Source organism: Lygodium microphyllum, unplaced genomic scaffold, assembly GCF_053477565.2.
Source record: "Lygodium microphyllum isolate KBCC unplaced genomic scaffold, Lygodium_microphyllum_v1.1.10 scaffold_234, whole genome shotgun sequence".
NCBI lineage: Eukaryota > Viridiplantae > Streptophyta > Polypodiopsida > Schizaeales > Lygodiaceae > Lygodium > Lygodium microphyllum.
The window spans coordinates 97,714-114,864 of record NW_028229717.1 but is presented as its reverse complement, the minus strand read 5'-3'; the positions used below and the strand labels follow the sequence as shown (position 1 = coordinate 114,864).

Below are 17,151 nucleotides of genomic sequence, written 5' to 3'. Positions count from 1 at the left end.
ACTACATTGACACTTAAATGAGTGTCCACACCACACAAAGTACATTGGGCACTGCCCACAATTACCAAATTCTAATATTTGTTACTTGCTTTTTTGTTTTGGGACTTGTTCATTTAAGTAAGCATTTGTTTTTTGCTTACATATTTTGGGACCCTCTTTGCTGAATAAGAACCGTTTTGGAGATATGTTGTCAGCATCTGGATTCTCATTTGAAATTCTGTAATTGTATATTTATTTCACATCACTCTGGAGTAAAGGCTCAAATTTGTTTGTGAATGGTCTGCTAATTTTGTTTTTTCATACAGCTGTGCAGCATAGTTTTCAAGTTGAATAACGAGAATGCATTATTTGATGTCAAGTATCCATTAGATGCTTAAAATGCTCATAATCAAAGCCTCTTTCATCCTTAGTCTGTGATCATGGGATTCCATTCCCCACCTTTAAATATCGATGTTGTTATCCTCCCTATCATATCGGCACTAATGAAAAGGTATGCTTGTGGGATTAGGTGCGGAGCACTTCTATAAAATGTGCTGCCAAGATATTGAAGGATCTTATAAGTTTTTATCAAATGGCCAGGTATTACTACTCCCTTTCCAGTTATATGAAAGACTCTTTATATTTCAAGTTGAGGTTTTAGTTAAATGCAAGATTTTTTACTTTTCAAGTCGAAGGTATATATTTTTGGATTGATTTTAGGTGCATTTGTTTCAGCAGTATTTGCAGTGTTATTTTGATGAAAAGAGGTTGTGGCTTTTTCAGATCCTTGTTCTACGTAAAGCTAAGCAAGAGTGTTTAGTTGTTTGAGCTAGCAAGTTCAAGAGTGCTAGCTTGTCCTCTAGACAGCTTCACCTAAGGATGTAGGTTTCGCTTTCCTCAATATTCTCCCTAGATTCTAAGTAGACTTCTAGTAGTGAGTTATGTTGTACAAGGATATAGACTGCCCCCCCTAATGCCTACAAGGTCTCTAGCTCTAGTAGTGTCATTAGAGTATAGGACAATACACCTTAGATCAATTTGGTAACAAGTTCCCTCGGCTACATAGAAAAGATGTTTGGAGTTTTTTGATTCTTCAAAATTTTTGTCTTTCACAAAGTTGGCCATTTGGCTCCAACATTCTTTTTTAATAATGTCCAAATGTCATATAATTCTTACATCTTGGCTTTCCTTTGTTCTAGCAAGCTTTGGCTTGATGTCTAGTCCTTTTGTAGATTTTGCAAGTAGTCTTTGTTGCTTTGGTATAGAGTGCAATTCCTTTTTGAGCTCAATGATAGCTCATGGAACTTTGCCTTGATCATTCCTTCTTGCTCATACAACACCGCTTCAACTTGTTTAGGATTTTGTTAGGTACATTTCTCAGTGTGGCCACATTATGCTCAGAGTTACCTTTTTTGTCAACATTGTTTAAAAGTACAACTATTGTTACATCTTTTTCAATCTCTTTTTCAATGGATGCAAGTTGAACCTCTAAACTTTTGAACCTATTGATTAATGATGTTAAGGAATCAAATTTGTTTAGGTCCAATTTGAAAAAGTCCATTACATGATTGGTTTTTGGGTGTATGGCTTGTGACTTAAAGATCTTGTCTAGTTCATCCCAAGCTTCCTTGGTACTTTTTATGTGTTAAGATGGAGTGCATCATCTGATAAATCCAATGCAAGGATTCCGAATGCTTTCCCTTCCCCCAAAAAAATTATCTTTAGGTGCTTCTTTTTTCTGAGAGTTTCCATATATCCTTACCTGTGAGATAAGTATGTAAATTGTTCCCATTAAATTTTGCAATTCGTTCAACTTTAGTCATTTTGGGATGGGGAGGTCTTACCGAGTTATTTTTCTCAATAGTGTCTAACTCCTCATAAAGAGAGGATTTTTCAAATACTAGATATATCTATAAATACACATGGACATGCTGTTTGATTTAAAATGAACAATTAATCTGTTTGGTATAGTTGCAATGTGAATACAAATTTTTGTGAACTAGCGTAAATTAAACCAATTCAACTATCTACGGTGTTAGGAGAACATGCATTTTTAATGTCTAGCTTTGGTATTATTAAGTTGTGCACATGTTAGGCATACATGTGAATTGCAAATCAATTTAGTGATAGTGAGACTTTAGTAACCTTGGTGATCAGTAGGTGGCATTGAAAGAAATTGTAATAAGTTATGCTTGATAGTTACAAGCTGGTACCCGGTGTCAAAACTTGATCTAGAACATTTAGTTATCCATTAATATTAGTGGTGACACTAGGGAATCGGCATTAATTAGTTAATTAATACTTGTTCCGGGCTAATGAGTGCTTAAGATCACTTGGGTGATAAATGGGCTAGCCCAGCAAATTTAATTGTTGGCTAGTTAGATTATTTTTTGAGCCATAAGTAATTATTAAACTAATTTTTAGAATTAATATTCTGAATATTAATTTAATAATGTTGGATAATGCTGAAAATTGTTTTGGAAGGCCGCCACCTAGCAAAACTTGCCCATGCAAGTGGGAAAAACGTTTTTGAGGTTAGGGGGGGGGGAGAGAGAGAGTTATTCCAGCCTTGTGCAAGATGAGAAAGAGAGCAAGAAGGCTACTGTTGCTGTTGTAACAATTGACAAGCCATTTCTAGCCAGTAGGAGATCCTCTAGAAGTTGGCGACGTGCCCAGAAGAGACTACAACAGTAGGTGATAGTAGTTTGAGGGCTATTTCAGCCAAGTAACATCATATTCAAGGTGTTCCATCAATGGAGACAGCTTTCATGGTTGCTTGGATAGGTAGTAGTTGATTTTTTCCATTTTCTTGCAATAGAAGTTTGACTTTTCTCTCTCCTCAGCATTCTCTCTTATCCTCTAGTCTATTTTCATCCTTTCTCAACATCTTCTAGCAAACTCAGCCATTGGAGGTAGAGATTTTGGCTAATCTCTATTGTAAATCCTAATTTACAGTACAAATTAGGGTTTGATAGCCATATTGGGAAGCGTGCTCAGAAATTGAAGGTCTAGAGAGTAGAATCTTAGTCACTAAAATCAGGGTAATTTCACGATATTCAAGTGGTCATTTAGTTAGCAAATATTTGAGGTTGAATTTGTCAACCAAGGAGCAGAATTGAAGGGCAATCCCCAAGCAAAGCAAGGGATAAATTGGTTTGAAAGCTTACTGGTCATTTATGACAGGAAGAAGCAATTGGAGAGCAAAGAAGATTCAGGGAATCTCATTGTATTCCATCTAATTGTAATTCAAGATAAAGAAATACCTCAAGGGGCACCAATTTTGGGGCCAACAGGCTGTCCATTGTTCAAGATTAAGTGGTAATATTTTTATTTTCAGTTTATGTGAATTTTATGCGTGCTGTAATTGTTGATTAATCCGGTCATTACCATTTGCTCTGAGAAGGAAGGCTGGTTGCGTGGTCCCATTGCCAAGATACCATCAACATTGTTGAGTAGGTGGGCTCAAGGGACTTGTGTGCAAGTCAGTGAAGTTGCATATCACTGAAATTGTGATCAGTACAGTGTATTTATAGTAGGCATGTCATCATATAGTGATTTGGGTTAAAGTCATGATGATGCTTTACCATCAGAAGGTACACAAAGCAATAGAGGAAATCAATGCCTAATCTTGGAATGGGTACGCAGACTAGGTAGCAATGAGAAAATGTGAGTTTAGAGCAAGAAGCAGGTCTCTCTAGGCCACTAAATACTGATGATCAGCAAGAAGATGAAGAATTGGATGGCCAGTTCAGAGATTGTTTGAGGAGAGCAGTTGATATGTTTGCACAATTGGCAAAGGATCTTCAATTTACTTAGTTTTTAAATTCTTCCAAGGACAGCAAGGGCAAAAAGAGGAAGTCATCATCTAGAGCTTTAGTATAGTAGGATATGCCGAAACCGTCTTAAGAAGTAAAAGCAACTAGTGCTAGTGGGGCAAGACACACAAATGCAATGCCATCTTGGTAGTGCCAATGCAATGGATTTTGGACAGCAAGGCATGCATGCAGGTATGGGGCAGCCAAGATACTTTGGTGTTGGTACTATATTTCAGGCTATTATGGGTGAAGGATTGCATACGGAGATGCATGGTGTAACTCCTTATGATATGTGGCAGCCAATGCATAGAATCCAAGGCCTAATATATTTGGGTATGGCAAGTGGAATGCAAAACTCCATGTATGATAGCATTGGCATGATGCGTGGGGCACGAAGTGGCATGTGTGGTAATGCATCTGCACCCCCTAGTATGTATGGGGCTCAAGGAATGAATGTTGGTCATGCAAATGCTTCTTATGGTGCTGGTTATGATGCAAAGGTAGCAAGTGCACCCTTTTTGCAGCAGCCAATTTATGATAATTTGACTCCCAAAGAGGTAGCAAAGGCACAAGATAGGCAGAACGCGTTGACTTTTATTCAACAGTTTGATGTAGCTTATTCGGGAGGTTGCAAGGCAACTTCATGGAATCCTCCAAGATACGAAAGGCAACCACTTTCTTGAAGGGGAACATATTGCAGTGGTGGTCCATAGCTCGAAGATGAGCACTATAGACAATCTCGAATCTTCTCTTTTTTGTCTCTATTTAGGCTTGTAAGTGGGCTCTAAGCTTGTGGTGGAACATATTGCAGTGGTGGTCCATAGCTCGAAGATGAGCACTATAGACAATCTCGAATCTTCTCTTTTTTGTCTCTATTTAGGCTTGTAAGTGGGCTCTAAGCTTGTTCAAACAAGCTGCCCCCTCACTTCAAGCAGCCCCTTAGCTGAAGTTGGGGCCCTTGCTCAAGTAGGCCCTTTGCTTGTTGGACAGGTAGGCCTTGCTATGGGCACAAGCAGCTAAAACACCAATTAGCTGAGCTTGAAATCAGCCACACAATGGCTATCACACCACTTTTCTTTGTCAATATGGAAGCCTTGATTCTATCCAAATAAGATACTGAATAGATGAATAAGATATACCTTGATGTCTATCTTGAATGGTAGCCCCTTTTGTTGAGCTAAAAAATGCATTATCACTTAATTAACTCTTAATTACAGCACTAGAACTCAAATTTACTAGACTTAAATAAACAAAAAATGCGATCTTAGGGAGTGTTTGTGTGCCATAAGCCAAACCCTAATTTGGAAGAACTTGTCCACCAATAAATAGACATGCTATCCACCACTCAGTCTAATCTTGTTTTTGCAGATTGCTAGTGCCTAAATTGTACTGTCCACACCCTGCATAGAAGATATCTCAGTTTGAGCTGCCATGGATACATCATACATGCATGATCATACAAATAAGAGAAGTGTGGGCTTGAGAGAGAGAAGGTTGAGAGAATTTGTTTGAATCTCAAATAACCTAATCTCATGGGAGAATCAATTATCATATTAATATAAGGAGCATTTAGCTAGTCCCAAAGTGCAGTTTGAATGGGAAAGATGTATCCATTAAGTTGGTACCTTATTGTACCAATACGTAAGGTATGGTACCTAAAGTATGGTATAGTATGAAACCTTTCGTACGTGGTACCAGTGCAACTATGGCGCGCGCGCGCGCACACACACACAAAATGAACAAGTGAACAACAAGAGGAGATTGTGTTGGAAGGTCACAATCGCTATGTAATAATGATATGAAAGCACAATCCCTAAGGTACTAAGTTTCACATCTACTAGCAGGTGTTCACACGGAAAAACAACCCTTCTCCAATTAGAAGGTAAAAAGTTCTCGTTTGCACCAAAACTTAGGAGGAACATGATAAGTGTAATAAACCCCCCTTGAGGGAATGATGTGAACGTATACAAGGAATAGACAAAGTAATATCCAAATGGTATGAAGCCTAGAGCCTTGTGAAAGCCTTCAAACTTGTCTCTAGAGAGAGCTTTTGTAAACACATTTGCCAAGTTGTGTTGTGTAGGGACATAAAGCAAGCCAATCTCCTTGGCATAGAACCTCTCTCTAACATAATGATAATGCACCTCAATGTGCTTAGTGCAAGCATGAAAAATTGGGTTTCTCGCAATTGCCATGGCACTCTGATTGTCAGTATAGATAGGAGTGGGTGATTGCTACTGTCCCATGCTAAGATAGACCAAAAGGCGGCTGAGCCATACACATTTCAATGTAGTTGTAAATGCTGCCCTATATTCAGCTTCATAGCTCAATGTGGCCCATAGTAATAGGAGATGGCCATTTTCTAGCTTCTCGTCTCCATCCTGTTCCGTCCCATCTCAACTCGTCCCATATTGTTTCAGACTTGTTCCCATGTTAGAGGTCTCTCTAATGGTAATGAGGGATGGCAATTCTTGCCCCCGTCTCTGTTTCCATCCCTGTCCCTAAAACCCCTTCCATGTTACCATGATGTGGCCAATGTAGATTGCTTCTTGCTCAACCGAGAAATATGTGAATCAACAAGCATGAAGCAATTACCACTATTGGACACCCACATGTCAAAACAACTAGCCCAATCACTATTTGTTAATGCATGCAAGCAAAGAGAAGTGGCTTTAGGATTAAAAAAGGCCCAATGTTTGAGTGCTTTTGAGATAACGAAAGACACGTTTGGTTGCTTGCCAATGTGTAGTACCAGGGTTGTGCATAAAGCATGCCGATTGAGAAACCCCAAACTGAATATCCGGCCGTGCATTACACAAATACAATAGACATCCAATAGCTTGTTGATAAAGAGAAGCATCAAATGGATCTATATCCTCAAGTGTAAACATGTGGCCTATCTCAATTGGAGTAGAGATATGCTTGCATTCTTGCATCTAAAAACACTCAAGAAGTTGCCCAATATACTTAGATTGTCATAAAATAATGCCCCCTTCAACTATTGTAAATTGTATGCCAAAAGTGACCAAGATCTGTCATATCAAAAACATGTTGCAATTCAAGTTTTAAGGCTGAGATGTGTGTTTCATGAGGTCCAATCAATAGCATGCCATCCACATAAAGAGTGCGAATTATGAGGTTATCCCCATCTTCGTGGACATAAAGCGTGCTTTTAGTGTGCAAGTTACTGAAGCCAAGAACAATCAAATATGCATATATCCTTTCATACCATGCCCTAAGTGCCTGCTTTAAACCTTAGAGGGCCTTATGCAACCAACACACTTTGCTTTCTCAGCCTTTTTGAACAAAGCCAAGAGGTTGTGTGACATAAATCTCCTCATGAAGATCATCATTCAGAAAAGTAGTCTTCACATCCAACTGATGCACATACCAATCAAAATGAGTAGCTAAAGCAATGACACTATGGATGGTGGTTATATGTGAAGTGGATGCAAATGTCTCATCATAGTCAATGGCATGTTGTTGGGCATACCCTTTGGCAACTAGATGTGCCTTCTTGAAGTGATCAATGCTACCATTAGATCTATGTTTTAATTTGTAAACCCATTTTATGCCTATAGCACACTTGCCAAGAAGCAAGTCACATAACTCCCATGTGCCATTTTTGTGAATAGAGTCCATTTCTGATTGCATAGTTGCCATCCAATGTTCATCATGTAAAGCATCATGTAAAGAGACATGTTTCTCATTGAAAGTAATAGCTACTAGTACTTGCGCAACCAAGTTACCATGTGTATGGCAAGTGGTTGCTCTAGTTCTATTGGGAAGTGGAATGGATTGTTGCTGTTCCGTAAGATATCAAATAGTCATCTAGGGACTGTTTTAGCGTCTAGAATAGCAGCCCTCCCATCAGCCACTTCATCATCAGCAATGCCTCGATCAATGTGCTGAAAATCCGGGTCTATTCAGCATGTGTTTGTTGCTAAACCCTTAATAGGTTGCTAAAATTGACCAAAATTAGGTGCACTTTGCTAGAACAATGGCCACAAACTATCAATCATGTCCATAGGCTCCACATTGGATTGATTTTGTAGTCCATGAAGGGCTGACCAGCATGTCAGCAAATACCTCATCTTTACTAACAAAAATCTTGTTTGTGGAGGGTTAGTATAAGCCGTACCCTTTACTTTCTACATTGTAACCAATAAAAATGCATTTGTTGGCCTTGTCTTGCAATTTATGTCTTTGTGGTTGTGGCATCAAAGCATATTCTAAATAACCAAAGACATGAATATGTGACACCATTGGTCTCCGGCCATTCCAAGCCTCATAAGATGTATATTCAGCCAATGGTTTAGTGGGGCTACGATTCAGCACATACGCTACACACATAATAGCATCAAGCCAAAAATCTTGTTTGTGAAGGGTTGATACAAACGGTACCCTTTACTTTTTGCACTATAACCAATAAAAATGCATTTGATGGCCTTGTCTCACAATTTATGCTGTTATGGCTGTGGTACCAAAGCATATGCCAAATAACCAAAGACACGAATATGTGACACCATTGGTCTCTGGCCATTCCAAGCCTCGTAAGATGTACATTCAGCCAATGGTTTAGTGGGGCTACAATTTAACACATACACTACACACATAATAGCCCGTTTTAGGCAAAAAGGAGTTAAACTCTGGTGACATGTATTTCCTTCCTTGATTGGTACGTAGTGTAACCTGTAGGCCATCTTGTGGGCTACGCATTGATGTCCTTTGATCCATGATTTGGGCTCCCTAGGCATTTAAATTGTTATTAAATGCAGTTGTTGCCCTTCGTGTCTTAGGCACTAAGTGACACTAGGGTTAGGGTTTATTTTAGGGTTCTTTCATCTCATTCATTTTCCATTAAATTAATCGCACATCTCTCACACTCTTTAATACACTCTTTCTCATTCGTGATCGAGTATTGCTGTGTATTGATTAATTCTTTCATTCTCATTCATTTTTCATTAAATTAATCACACAATTGCTCCACGCTTGGGCCAATAGTGGTGTTAGAGCGGCCATTCTTCATTACTATTGCCATGTTGCGCAGCCACCTTCAACATAGCTATTGCCATTGAGCGCTGCACCTTGGTTGGGGGTTGCTCGGAAGCCATTGCCATCCCGTCGGCTTTTGTCGCCCCTCAATTAGTGGTGATTGATGGCCAAACGCCATCGATCCGGCCATTGTTGCCATCACTTGGTCTCTTTGCATCCCTATGGCCACCCTTGGTGTGCTGCCTCAACATTCCCGTCACCAGCCACGACTTGCTGCTTGGCCACCATGGCTACTTTTGCCCCCTAGCATCACCTTGCTTTGGTCTTCAAAGGTTGAGGCATACCTGTCTTTATTCACGCATCTCCATACACTTGACAACCTACATGGTTCTATTTGGGTCTTTGCCACATCGACAATGGTTGCTGTGTTGGCTGCATGTTTGTCGTGACTAGGCTGCAATGTTACCTATTGCCATTTAACTCACATCTCCCAAAAGACTTGTGCATTGCCGAGTCTGCTGACTCTTGTTTGCCTCTAGGTCACCTCCTCACGACTTGTTCCCCACACTAGTCACCAACCTGATGCCATCCGTGCCCACTTGACACTTTGCCTGTTGTATGCACACAGACTGACAGCCATGTTAAAGGTATTCTGTCTGTCACATGCACATAGACTGAGAGCAACGTCAAAGGTCTCTTGCTGATGTGACTTGCTGCCCATTGTCACGCCGACAAGCTATCGCCTTAAATGTTACTTCCACAGCCGATTCCTTGTCACCTATTGCGTCGACTTGCTCCACATCAGCCGACAAACGTGCCATACATTTCAGTTTTGGGCTGACACATTACAGTTTTAAGTTTCATCAAAGAAACATTATTTAATAAATTTCTCTTATATTCTAGCAAGCCTTAGTTTCTGCGCAAGCCCCCTCTTAAGCACAAACTTGCCCAAATTTGGGGTTTTTTTTCAAAGTCTCACAATTCACCCCAATCCATGCAGAAAATTTGGGGTATTCTATCGATTTCTCCAAGTTCATCTTTGAATTGAAGAAATTTGTTATTAATCATTGACAAATTTGGGGCGTTTCACTGAATTGGCCAATTTCACTCCAATTTTGCCACCTAGTGTGGGGCTTTTTCAGAATTTGGCATTCTTCCTCCACATTGACTTCAATTCATCACTAAGCGTGACATTTGACATCTTTTGGGTAAAAAATTCATAAAAATTGTTGAATTCTTTTCAATTTCTCGATAAAATTTGGGGCTTTTCGACATTCACACCCAATTTCACCCCAAAATTTTTGGAAAATTTGGGGGTTTTCTGAAATTCATCAAATTTCATCAATATTGAGGCTCAATTCACATTGTGACGTGACATTCAACATCATGTGGGTAAAATTTTTATCCACCTTCTTCAATTTCTGTTCACTTTTTGGGTCAAATTTGGGGCTTTTGCCCAATTTCACCACCGAGGTGCCTGAAATTGGGGCTTTTGCCTCAATTCATTTTCTTAGCCCTCGACATGCTCCAAAATCATATTATTTGGCTTCTGGACTTTGTTTTTTCAGACATTGAAGACAAATTTTATTATTTTCGCGTACTATTGGGTGAATTTTTAGTATATTCTGCTGCTGTTCGCATTATTGGAGCACTTTCAGCCATTAACCTCTGATTTCAGCAAATTGCTGATTACCGCCTTGATCTGGTAATATTTATTTCTGAAAATAATTATTTTGTGTGTACTTTTCTCTCTCCTCAGCAGGAAAACAGCAAGAAAGAAATTATTATTGTGCACATTACTTGACTTCATTGAGGTGGGTAGCATTTCATTTATCTGCGACTTATTATTCTTCAGGCATATATTCTCTGTCTTTCACTTGGAAAATATGATTTTATTGCTGATTTCCACTCATGGCCAATGATAATAATAATTTGTTGGGCATGCTTGGCGTTAACAACAAGCTCAATATGGTACCAATTACCCAATGTGGGTTTACAAGATGCGACATGTTTTTGTCACGAAGAATCTATGGCATATTACGAACGGCACCGAGCAAAGGCCAGCCTCTCCAACCTCGGCACCACCTCCAACTTCCACATTGCGAGGTGGCTCTCATGATGTTGAATCTTTTTCTTCTTCAACGACTCCTCCCACTCAAGATTAGATAAGATGGGATGGCCGTAATGCCCAAGCACATACCTTAATTGCTTTATTGGTGAAGAGATGTATCATTCCATGCATTAGATGATGCAAGATAGCTAAGGATGCATGGCAAAAGCTTGCATCATTATATCTAGTGCACAATGAAGCACGAATTGCTTACCTATGTAAGAAACTTGAAGATGTTGGCATGGAGGAAGAAGGTAATATGGATGCCTATCAAAGATCTTATTGTGCAATTATTAAATATTGATGAAGGAGTTCTTGATAATTAGCTTGTTTCTATCACTCTTAATGGTCTGCTGGAGTTATATCAAGGTTTTGCTATTACCTTGCGGTTGGTAACTATGGGTAACCAAGTTACCTTCAATATCGACTAGCTTGTATCTCTTTTGTTATAGGAAGAACAAAGCTGATCTAATTACAATGCTATTGTGGCTACCCGTCACGGGGACGTGAAATTTTGAGATGCTTTAATCTTGCTGATAACATTTTCTTAAGTTATTAATCAAATGTGCAAGGTTATTTAGCACATGTGATACACATGGTAGTTATTTTATGGTAACATGCCAAGGAACCCAAGGATGTAATGGATGCCAAAGACAAAAGTTGTAACAAGTTATATCAGTTGGGCTTTCAGGGTTAGTTAGTCAGTTTTGACCCTAGGACAGTTATTTGACAAATAAGTGTTAGTGGTGACACTAGGGACTATCATTAATTAGTTAATTAATGTCAGTCCAAGTGTCAATAGAGGTTGGGGACCACTCAAGGTTGCAAATGGCCTAGCCAATTCAATTATAGATGGGCACATTTAATTTTGGGCAGGATTAGAAGGATTAAAATTAATTTTCAAGATTATTTAATTCTGAAAATTAATTAAATGGTTGGATAATGCTAAAAAATGGGTTTAGAAGGTTGCCACTTGGCAAAAATACCCATGCAAATTGAGAAAACGTTTTTGGGGGTTGGGTCTTAGCCATTTAGTTAGTTTATAGAGAGAAGAAAGAAGAAAATAAAGAAATATATATTAACATCTACATAAGGCAAATGTGGCCTATGAGACAAAATCTAGAGTACATCCATGTCTAATGTCATCTCATCAGTAAGGTAAAGATAACATTACAAATAAGTGGGTGGCCGATGAAACAATAATGAAAATAACTATACGATGGGACTATACTAGAAAGAAGAAAAGAAAGATATATTAACGTCTACATAAGGCCAATGTGGCCTATGAGACCAAATCCAGAGTACATCCATGTCTAATGTCATCTCATCAGTAAGGTAAAGATAACATTACAAATAAGTGGGTGGTCTATGAAACAATACTGAAAATAACTATATGATGGGACTATACTAGGATTGAAGCATGTGTAGTGTTGCTCCATCGATAGAAAAGAAAAGAAAAGGAAAGGAAAGGAGAATCATATCTGATAGAACCATGTACAAAAGTGTGTGGGGACTATGGGCTATAGCTTATCTCAAGATTTGCACATGATCTGAGCTATGATGCGGTCCCTAGTTGCTTCACTGATATGCCTAGTGGTGAGTCTGCGGTGTCTCGTGACAATGGCTCTAATCCGACTGTGGTGTGGCCTCCTCCGACATGGTCCTAGTAGACGGGGTCGTCGTGCTCGAGGAAGGGAAGTGGCTCTATCCAATGTGACACCATGGTGTGGCCTGGCGGGGTGGCTCTGTCTTTGCTAGGTTGGTAGTGTCAGTAGGGTCGGCTCTATAGAAGAAGTCTGTCACTGCTCTTTGTGTGTGTCCCTCTAGGTGAGCTGGGCTCCTATCTCGCAGTAGTGCAGTTCGGCGCCTCTCGAGCTCCAGGAGGAAAAAACCTAGGCATCTCTAGTTCTCGTACTCCATGACGCGATAAAGAGGTCCAAATCCATCCCAGAAGAGGCAGTGGTACCGTACTCGTATGTCATAGTATACTGTGCATTTGCATATGTAGTGCTCCTCCGTCTCAGGCTCTTGACCACCAAGCTAGCAAGTCCTATCCTCTGCTAGGGTATTTGTCCATCTGCCTGTCTCCATATGAAGCCTATGTGAGGAGGTGCGAATCTGTCCGATAGCAACCGGTACGCTATGGGAAAGATGGGTGTCCATATATGCTGGCTGAATAGTGAAACCATTATTAGAGAGACACAAGAAATGACTCTTGTAGAACTCCATCCTTGATCCTAGAGGGAGTGGTGGATGGGTCCATGTCCTTGCTGTCTCAATCCTCAAGATATCAGCTTTGATCACGTGGTTCAACTTTGATCGAGAGAGAGAGAGAGAGCTGCTGGTCCATTTTCTAATCAAAGAAGAAGGTTGCCACTTGGCAAAAATACGCATGCAAATTGAGTAAACATTTTTGGGGGTTAGGCCTTAGCCATTCAGTTAGTTTACAGCTTGAGAGAGAGAGAGAGAGAGAGAGAGAGAGAGAGAGAGAGAGAGAGAGAGAGAGAGAGAGAGAGAGATTATAACGTCTACATAAGGCCAATGTGGCCTATGAGACAAAATCCAAAGTACATCCATGTCTAATGTCATCTCATCAGTAAGGTAAAGATAACATTACAAGTAAGTGGGTGGCCTATGAAACAATACTGAAAATAACTATACGATGGGGCTATACTAGGGTTGAACCATGTGTAGTGTTGTTCCATCGATAGAAAAGAAAAGGAAAGGCAAGGAGAACCAGATCTGATTTAGCCATGTACAAAAGTGTGGTGGAGACTATGGGCTGTAGCTGGTCTCAAGATCTGCACATGATCTCAGCTATGATGCGGTCCCTAGCTGCTTCACTGATATGCTTGGTGGTGAGTCTGCGGTGTCTCGTGATAATGACTCTAATCCGACTATGGTGTGGCCTCCTCGGACGTGGTCCTGGTAGACGGGGTCGTTGTGCTCGACGAAGGGAAATGGCTCTATCCAGTGTGACTCCACGATGTGGCTTGTAAGGTGTCTGGCAAGGTGGCTCTGTCTCTGCTAGGCTGGTAGTGTCAGTAGGGTCGGCTTTGTAGAAGTCTGTCACTGCTCTTTGTGTGTGTCCCTCTGGGTAAGCTGGCCTCCTGTTTTGCAGTAGTGCAGTTCGGCGCCTCTCGAGCTCCAAGAGGAAGAGACCTAGGCATCTCTGGTCCTCGTACTCCATGACACGACGAAGGGGTCCAAATCCATCCGGGAAGAGGCAGTGGTACCGTCCTCGTATGTCATAGTATACTGTGTGTTTGCATATGTAGTGCTCCTCCGTCTCAGGCTCTTGACCACAAAGTTGGCAAGTCCTATCCTCTGCTAGGGTATTTGTCCATCTGCCTGTCTTCATCTGGAGCCTATATGACGAGGTGCGAATCTGTCAGATAGCAACCCGTATGCTATGGGAGAGATGGGTGTCCATATATGCTGGCTGAATAGTGAAACCATCATCAGAGAGGCACAAGAAATGACTCCTGTAGAACTCCATCCTCGATCCTAGAGGGAGTGGTGGGTGGATCCATGTCCTTGCCGTCTCAATCCTCAAGATATTAGCTCTGATCACCTGGTTCAACTCTGATCGGCTGAGAGAAAGTGTAGGGTAGTCAAGGCTATAATCCAAAGGTGGAAGATGGTCAATATCCAAACCATGTAGGCTCATCCAAATAGCCATTTGTGAAAACCAACAGTTCTTCTCGCCTCCTGTTGCTAGTTGTCTAGATGAGGTTAGTGCCAATCTAGAGTATCTATGGCGTGGAAGTTTCCATAGTTTGTGCCAAAAGGTCACTGCCGTGAAGAGTGTCTTCGTGACTATGGGTGTTGCCCCTAGCTCTGCTCTGACAATGGGATGTAGGGTGGAGGGCTTACTCCTAATCATGCGTGCTATCATCATGATCAATGGCCTTTCCATGCTATCCCAACCATCATAATAATCCCTCTCTACTCCAATCTGATTAGTGAGTGGGCTAAGGCATCTATGGTACAAGTTGCAACCCCATACCTCTGCTCCATATAGTAATGTAGGTGTGACTAGGGTGTCAAACAACCAAAGTTTGGTGCAGGGCTCTTGGAATTGTATGTGAGGACATTGACTCTCAAGTGCCCCTAGTGCTGCATATCCACGTGCCAGACGTGCCTTTGACGCCCCTCTCAACGAAAAACGTGGGCCAGAGAAAGTGACTCCCAAATAGACATATTCCCTCACATGCTCCAGTATGTCTCCCCCAAATGTGAATTTGTACATAGATCTAGTCACCCATGCTGCTGAAGTATTGAAAACCATGGTTTTAGTCTTCCCAAGGTTCACTGTGAGGTCTTTATCTCTACAAAAGATGTGTGAAGCATCTAGATGGCACTACAAACCCTCCAGTGAATCTGAAATGAGAACAATATCATTTGCATACAGTAATATCGGTATTAGCACCCCTGCCAGGTTGGCTCCAGCTCCTCCTCCTCGGTCTATGTAATCAGACACTTCATCTATGTATAGACCAAACAATGTGGGTGAAAGTGGACATCCTTGTTTCACTTCTATAGTATTGTCAATCCTCTCTGATAGCCCCCCAGGTGCTCGTACATGACTTATCACTGCCTCATATAATGCATAGACATCCCATCGTATACCCTCTAGTACTCCAATGTCCTGCAATCTCTGCACGATGCGTGTACGAGGCACTGTATCAAAAGCTTTGCGAAAGTCTACAAAGCAACAATAGATCCTCTTGTCTCGGGCTCGACCCTTCTCAATAATGGCTGTAAGTGTGAGAATATGGTCCAGTGTGGTATATCCTCGTTTGAAACCTGCCTGTCCTTGTGCTCTCTTGCCTTGCATTTCAGCCCACTCACTGAGTTCATGCTCCAATATAGATCCATATATCTTGGCCAAAGAATGACCGATCATGATAGTCCTGTAGTTGTTAGGAATTAGGGGATCACCACTTTTAAATAGCGGAATTATAGTATTGTCTGACCAACTCATAGGGAAACCTTCACGTACTGCTTTATTGAACATATGTGCTAATATGGGTGCTAATATGTCACCAGCATGTGAGAAATGTTCTGCTACTAGTCTATCCTCATCCTGTGCCCTCCCATTTTGTAATCTATAGATTGCATCCCTAACCATTTTCCATGTGAAGAAAGACCATTGTGTTGGCCCACAAGCTTGTGGGGCTGCATAGGTGGTTGTCCTGGCAAGTCATACAACTGTCTCCCATAGTCAAGCCAAGCATCTGGTGATGTAATCTGTATGGGGGGCTGTCTTTCATGAAACATCTTCCATGCGCTCTTGCTGTCCCGCCCCAAAAATAGCTGATATATCTCTGCTTTCGCTTTCGTTAGGTAGTCTCGTTTCTTCTTTCGCACAAGGTGTTTGAAGAAGGCCTTTGCTTGGTGATGTGTTTGAGTGCCTAGCTCCACTTCCCTCAGTAAGCGAGCTCGGGTGACTCTACACTCATCATCATACCAACTCTTTTGGGGAGCAATAGATTGCGTGAGTCTACATCGGGGCAAGGTGTGTGGGAATGCATACATGGCTGATCCATGTATGGCCTCTGCTAAATCCCTTATACATTCTTCCAACGATCTACTCAAGTCCAATGTATGTAAACTGGTCTGCAGAGAACCACTGTAGATGTGTGAGGTGTCTTCTGTAAAGTAGTATTTGGGATGTTTAGGGAGGCATGGTGTTTCATGTTTCATATGTATACAAGAGAGCATGAGTGTCAGAATAGCATGATCTGTTGCTATGCCAATTAGCCTCTTAGATATCTTGAAATTTCGGATGTCTGGTATCAATGCTGGTGAGCCCATCAGGTAGTCCATAATACTTGTCTCTCCTTTGTGATTCCAATATGTCAAATTGTTAGATCTTGGCCATTGTGGAAGACCATTAAAGATGGCTAGTCTATGTGCACTTTCCAAAGTCAATAGGTGCGTCCCATAGGTACTCACTTCTTTATCCTGGACTCTCCTGCGTAGGCCTATTTCATCTATGTCGATCTCTTTGAACATGGCATTGTCATGCATATAAGTGTCACTCTGTCTATCTCCAGTGCGTGCATTGAAATTTCCTACTAATAATATGTCCCCAATGCTAGCATATCTCATGATATCCTCATAGAGTACATCAAAGGGAGATCCATCTCTGTAAAATTTCCGCAACGAAATATTAAAGACCCTAGACCCCGCATATTCCGCGCAAGAGCAATTTCGAGTGATCTCCTGCAAACAAAACTTTTGGCT

At 41.0% G+C, this 17,151-nt stretch overlaps 1 protein-coding gene across 1 annotated transcript in view; it reads left to right on the top strand.

The window, feature by feature from the left end:
- The first annotated feature begins 513 nt into the window (after window positions 1-513).
- LOC148008236 (ARM repeat superfamily protein) overlaps window positions 514-17,151 on the top strand; it is a 48,789-nt gene continuing 32,151 nt past the window's right edge. Inside the window, exon 1 of the mRNA XM_087674369.1 lies at window positions 514-579. Coding sequence (XP_087530495.1) covers window positions 572-579 — 8 coding nt within the window. The 5' untranslated portion in view covers window positions 514-571. The remainder of the gene's footprint in view (window positions 580-17,151) is intronic.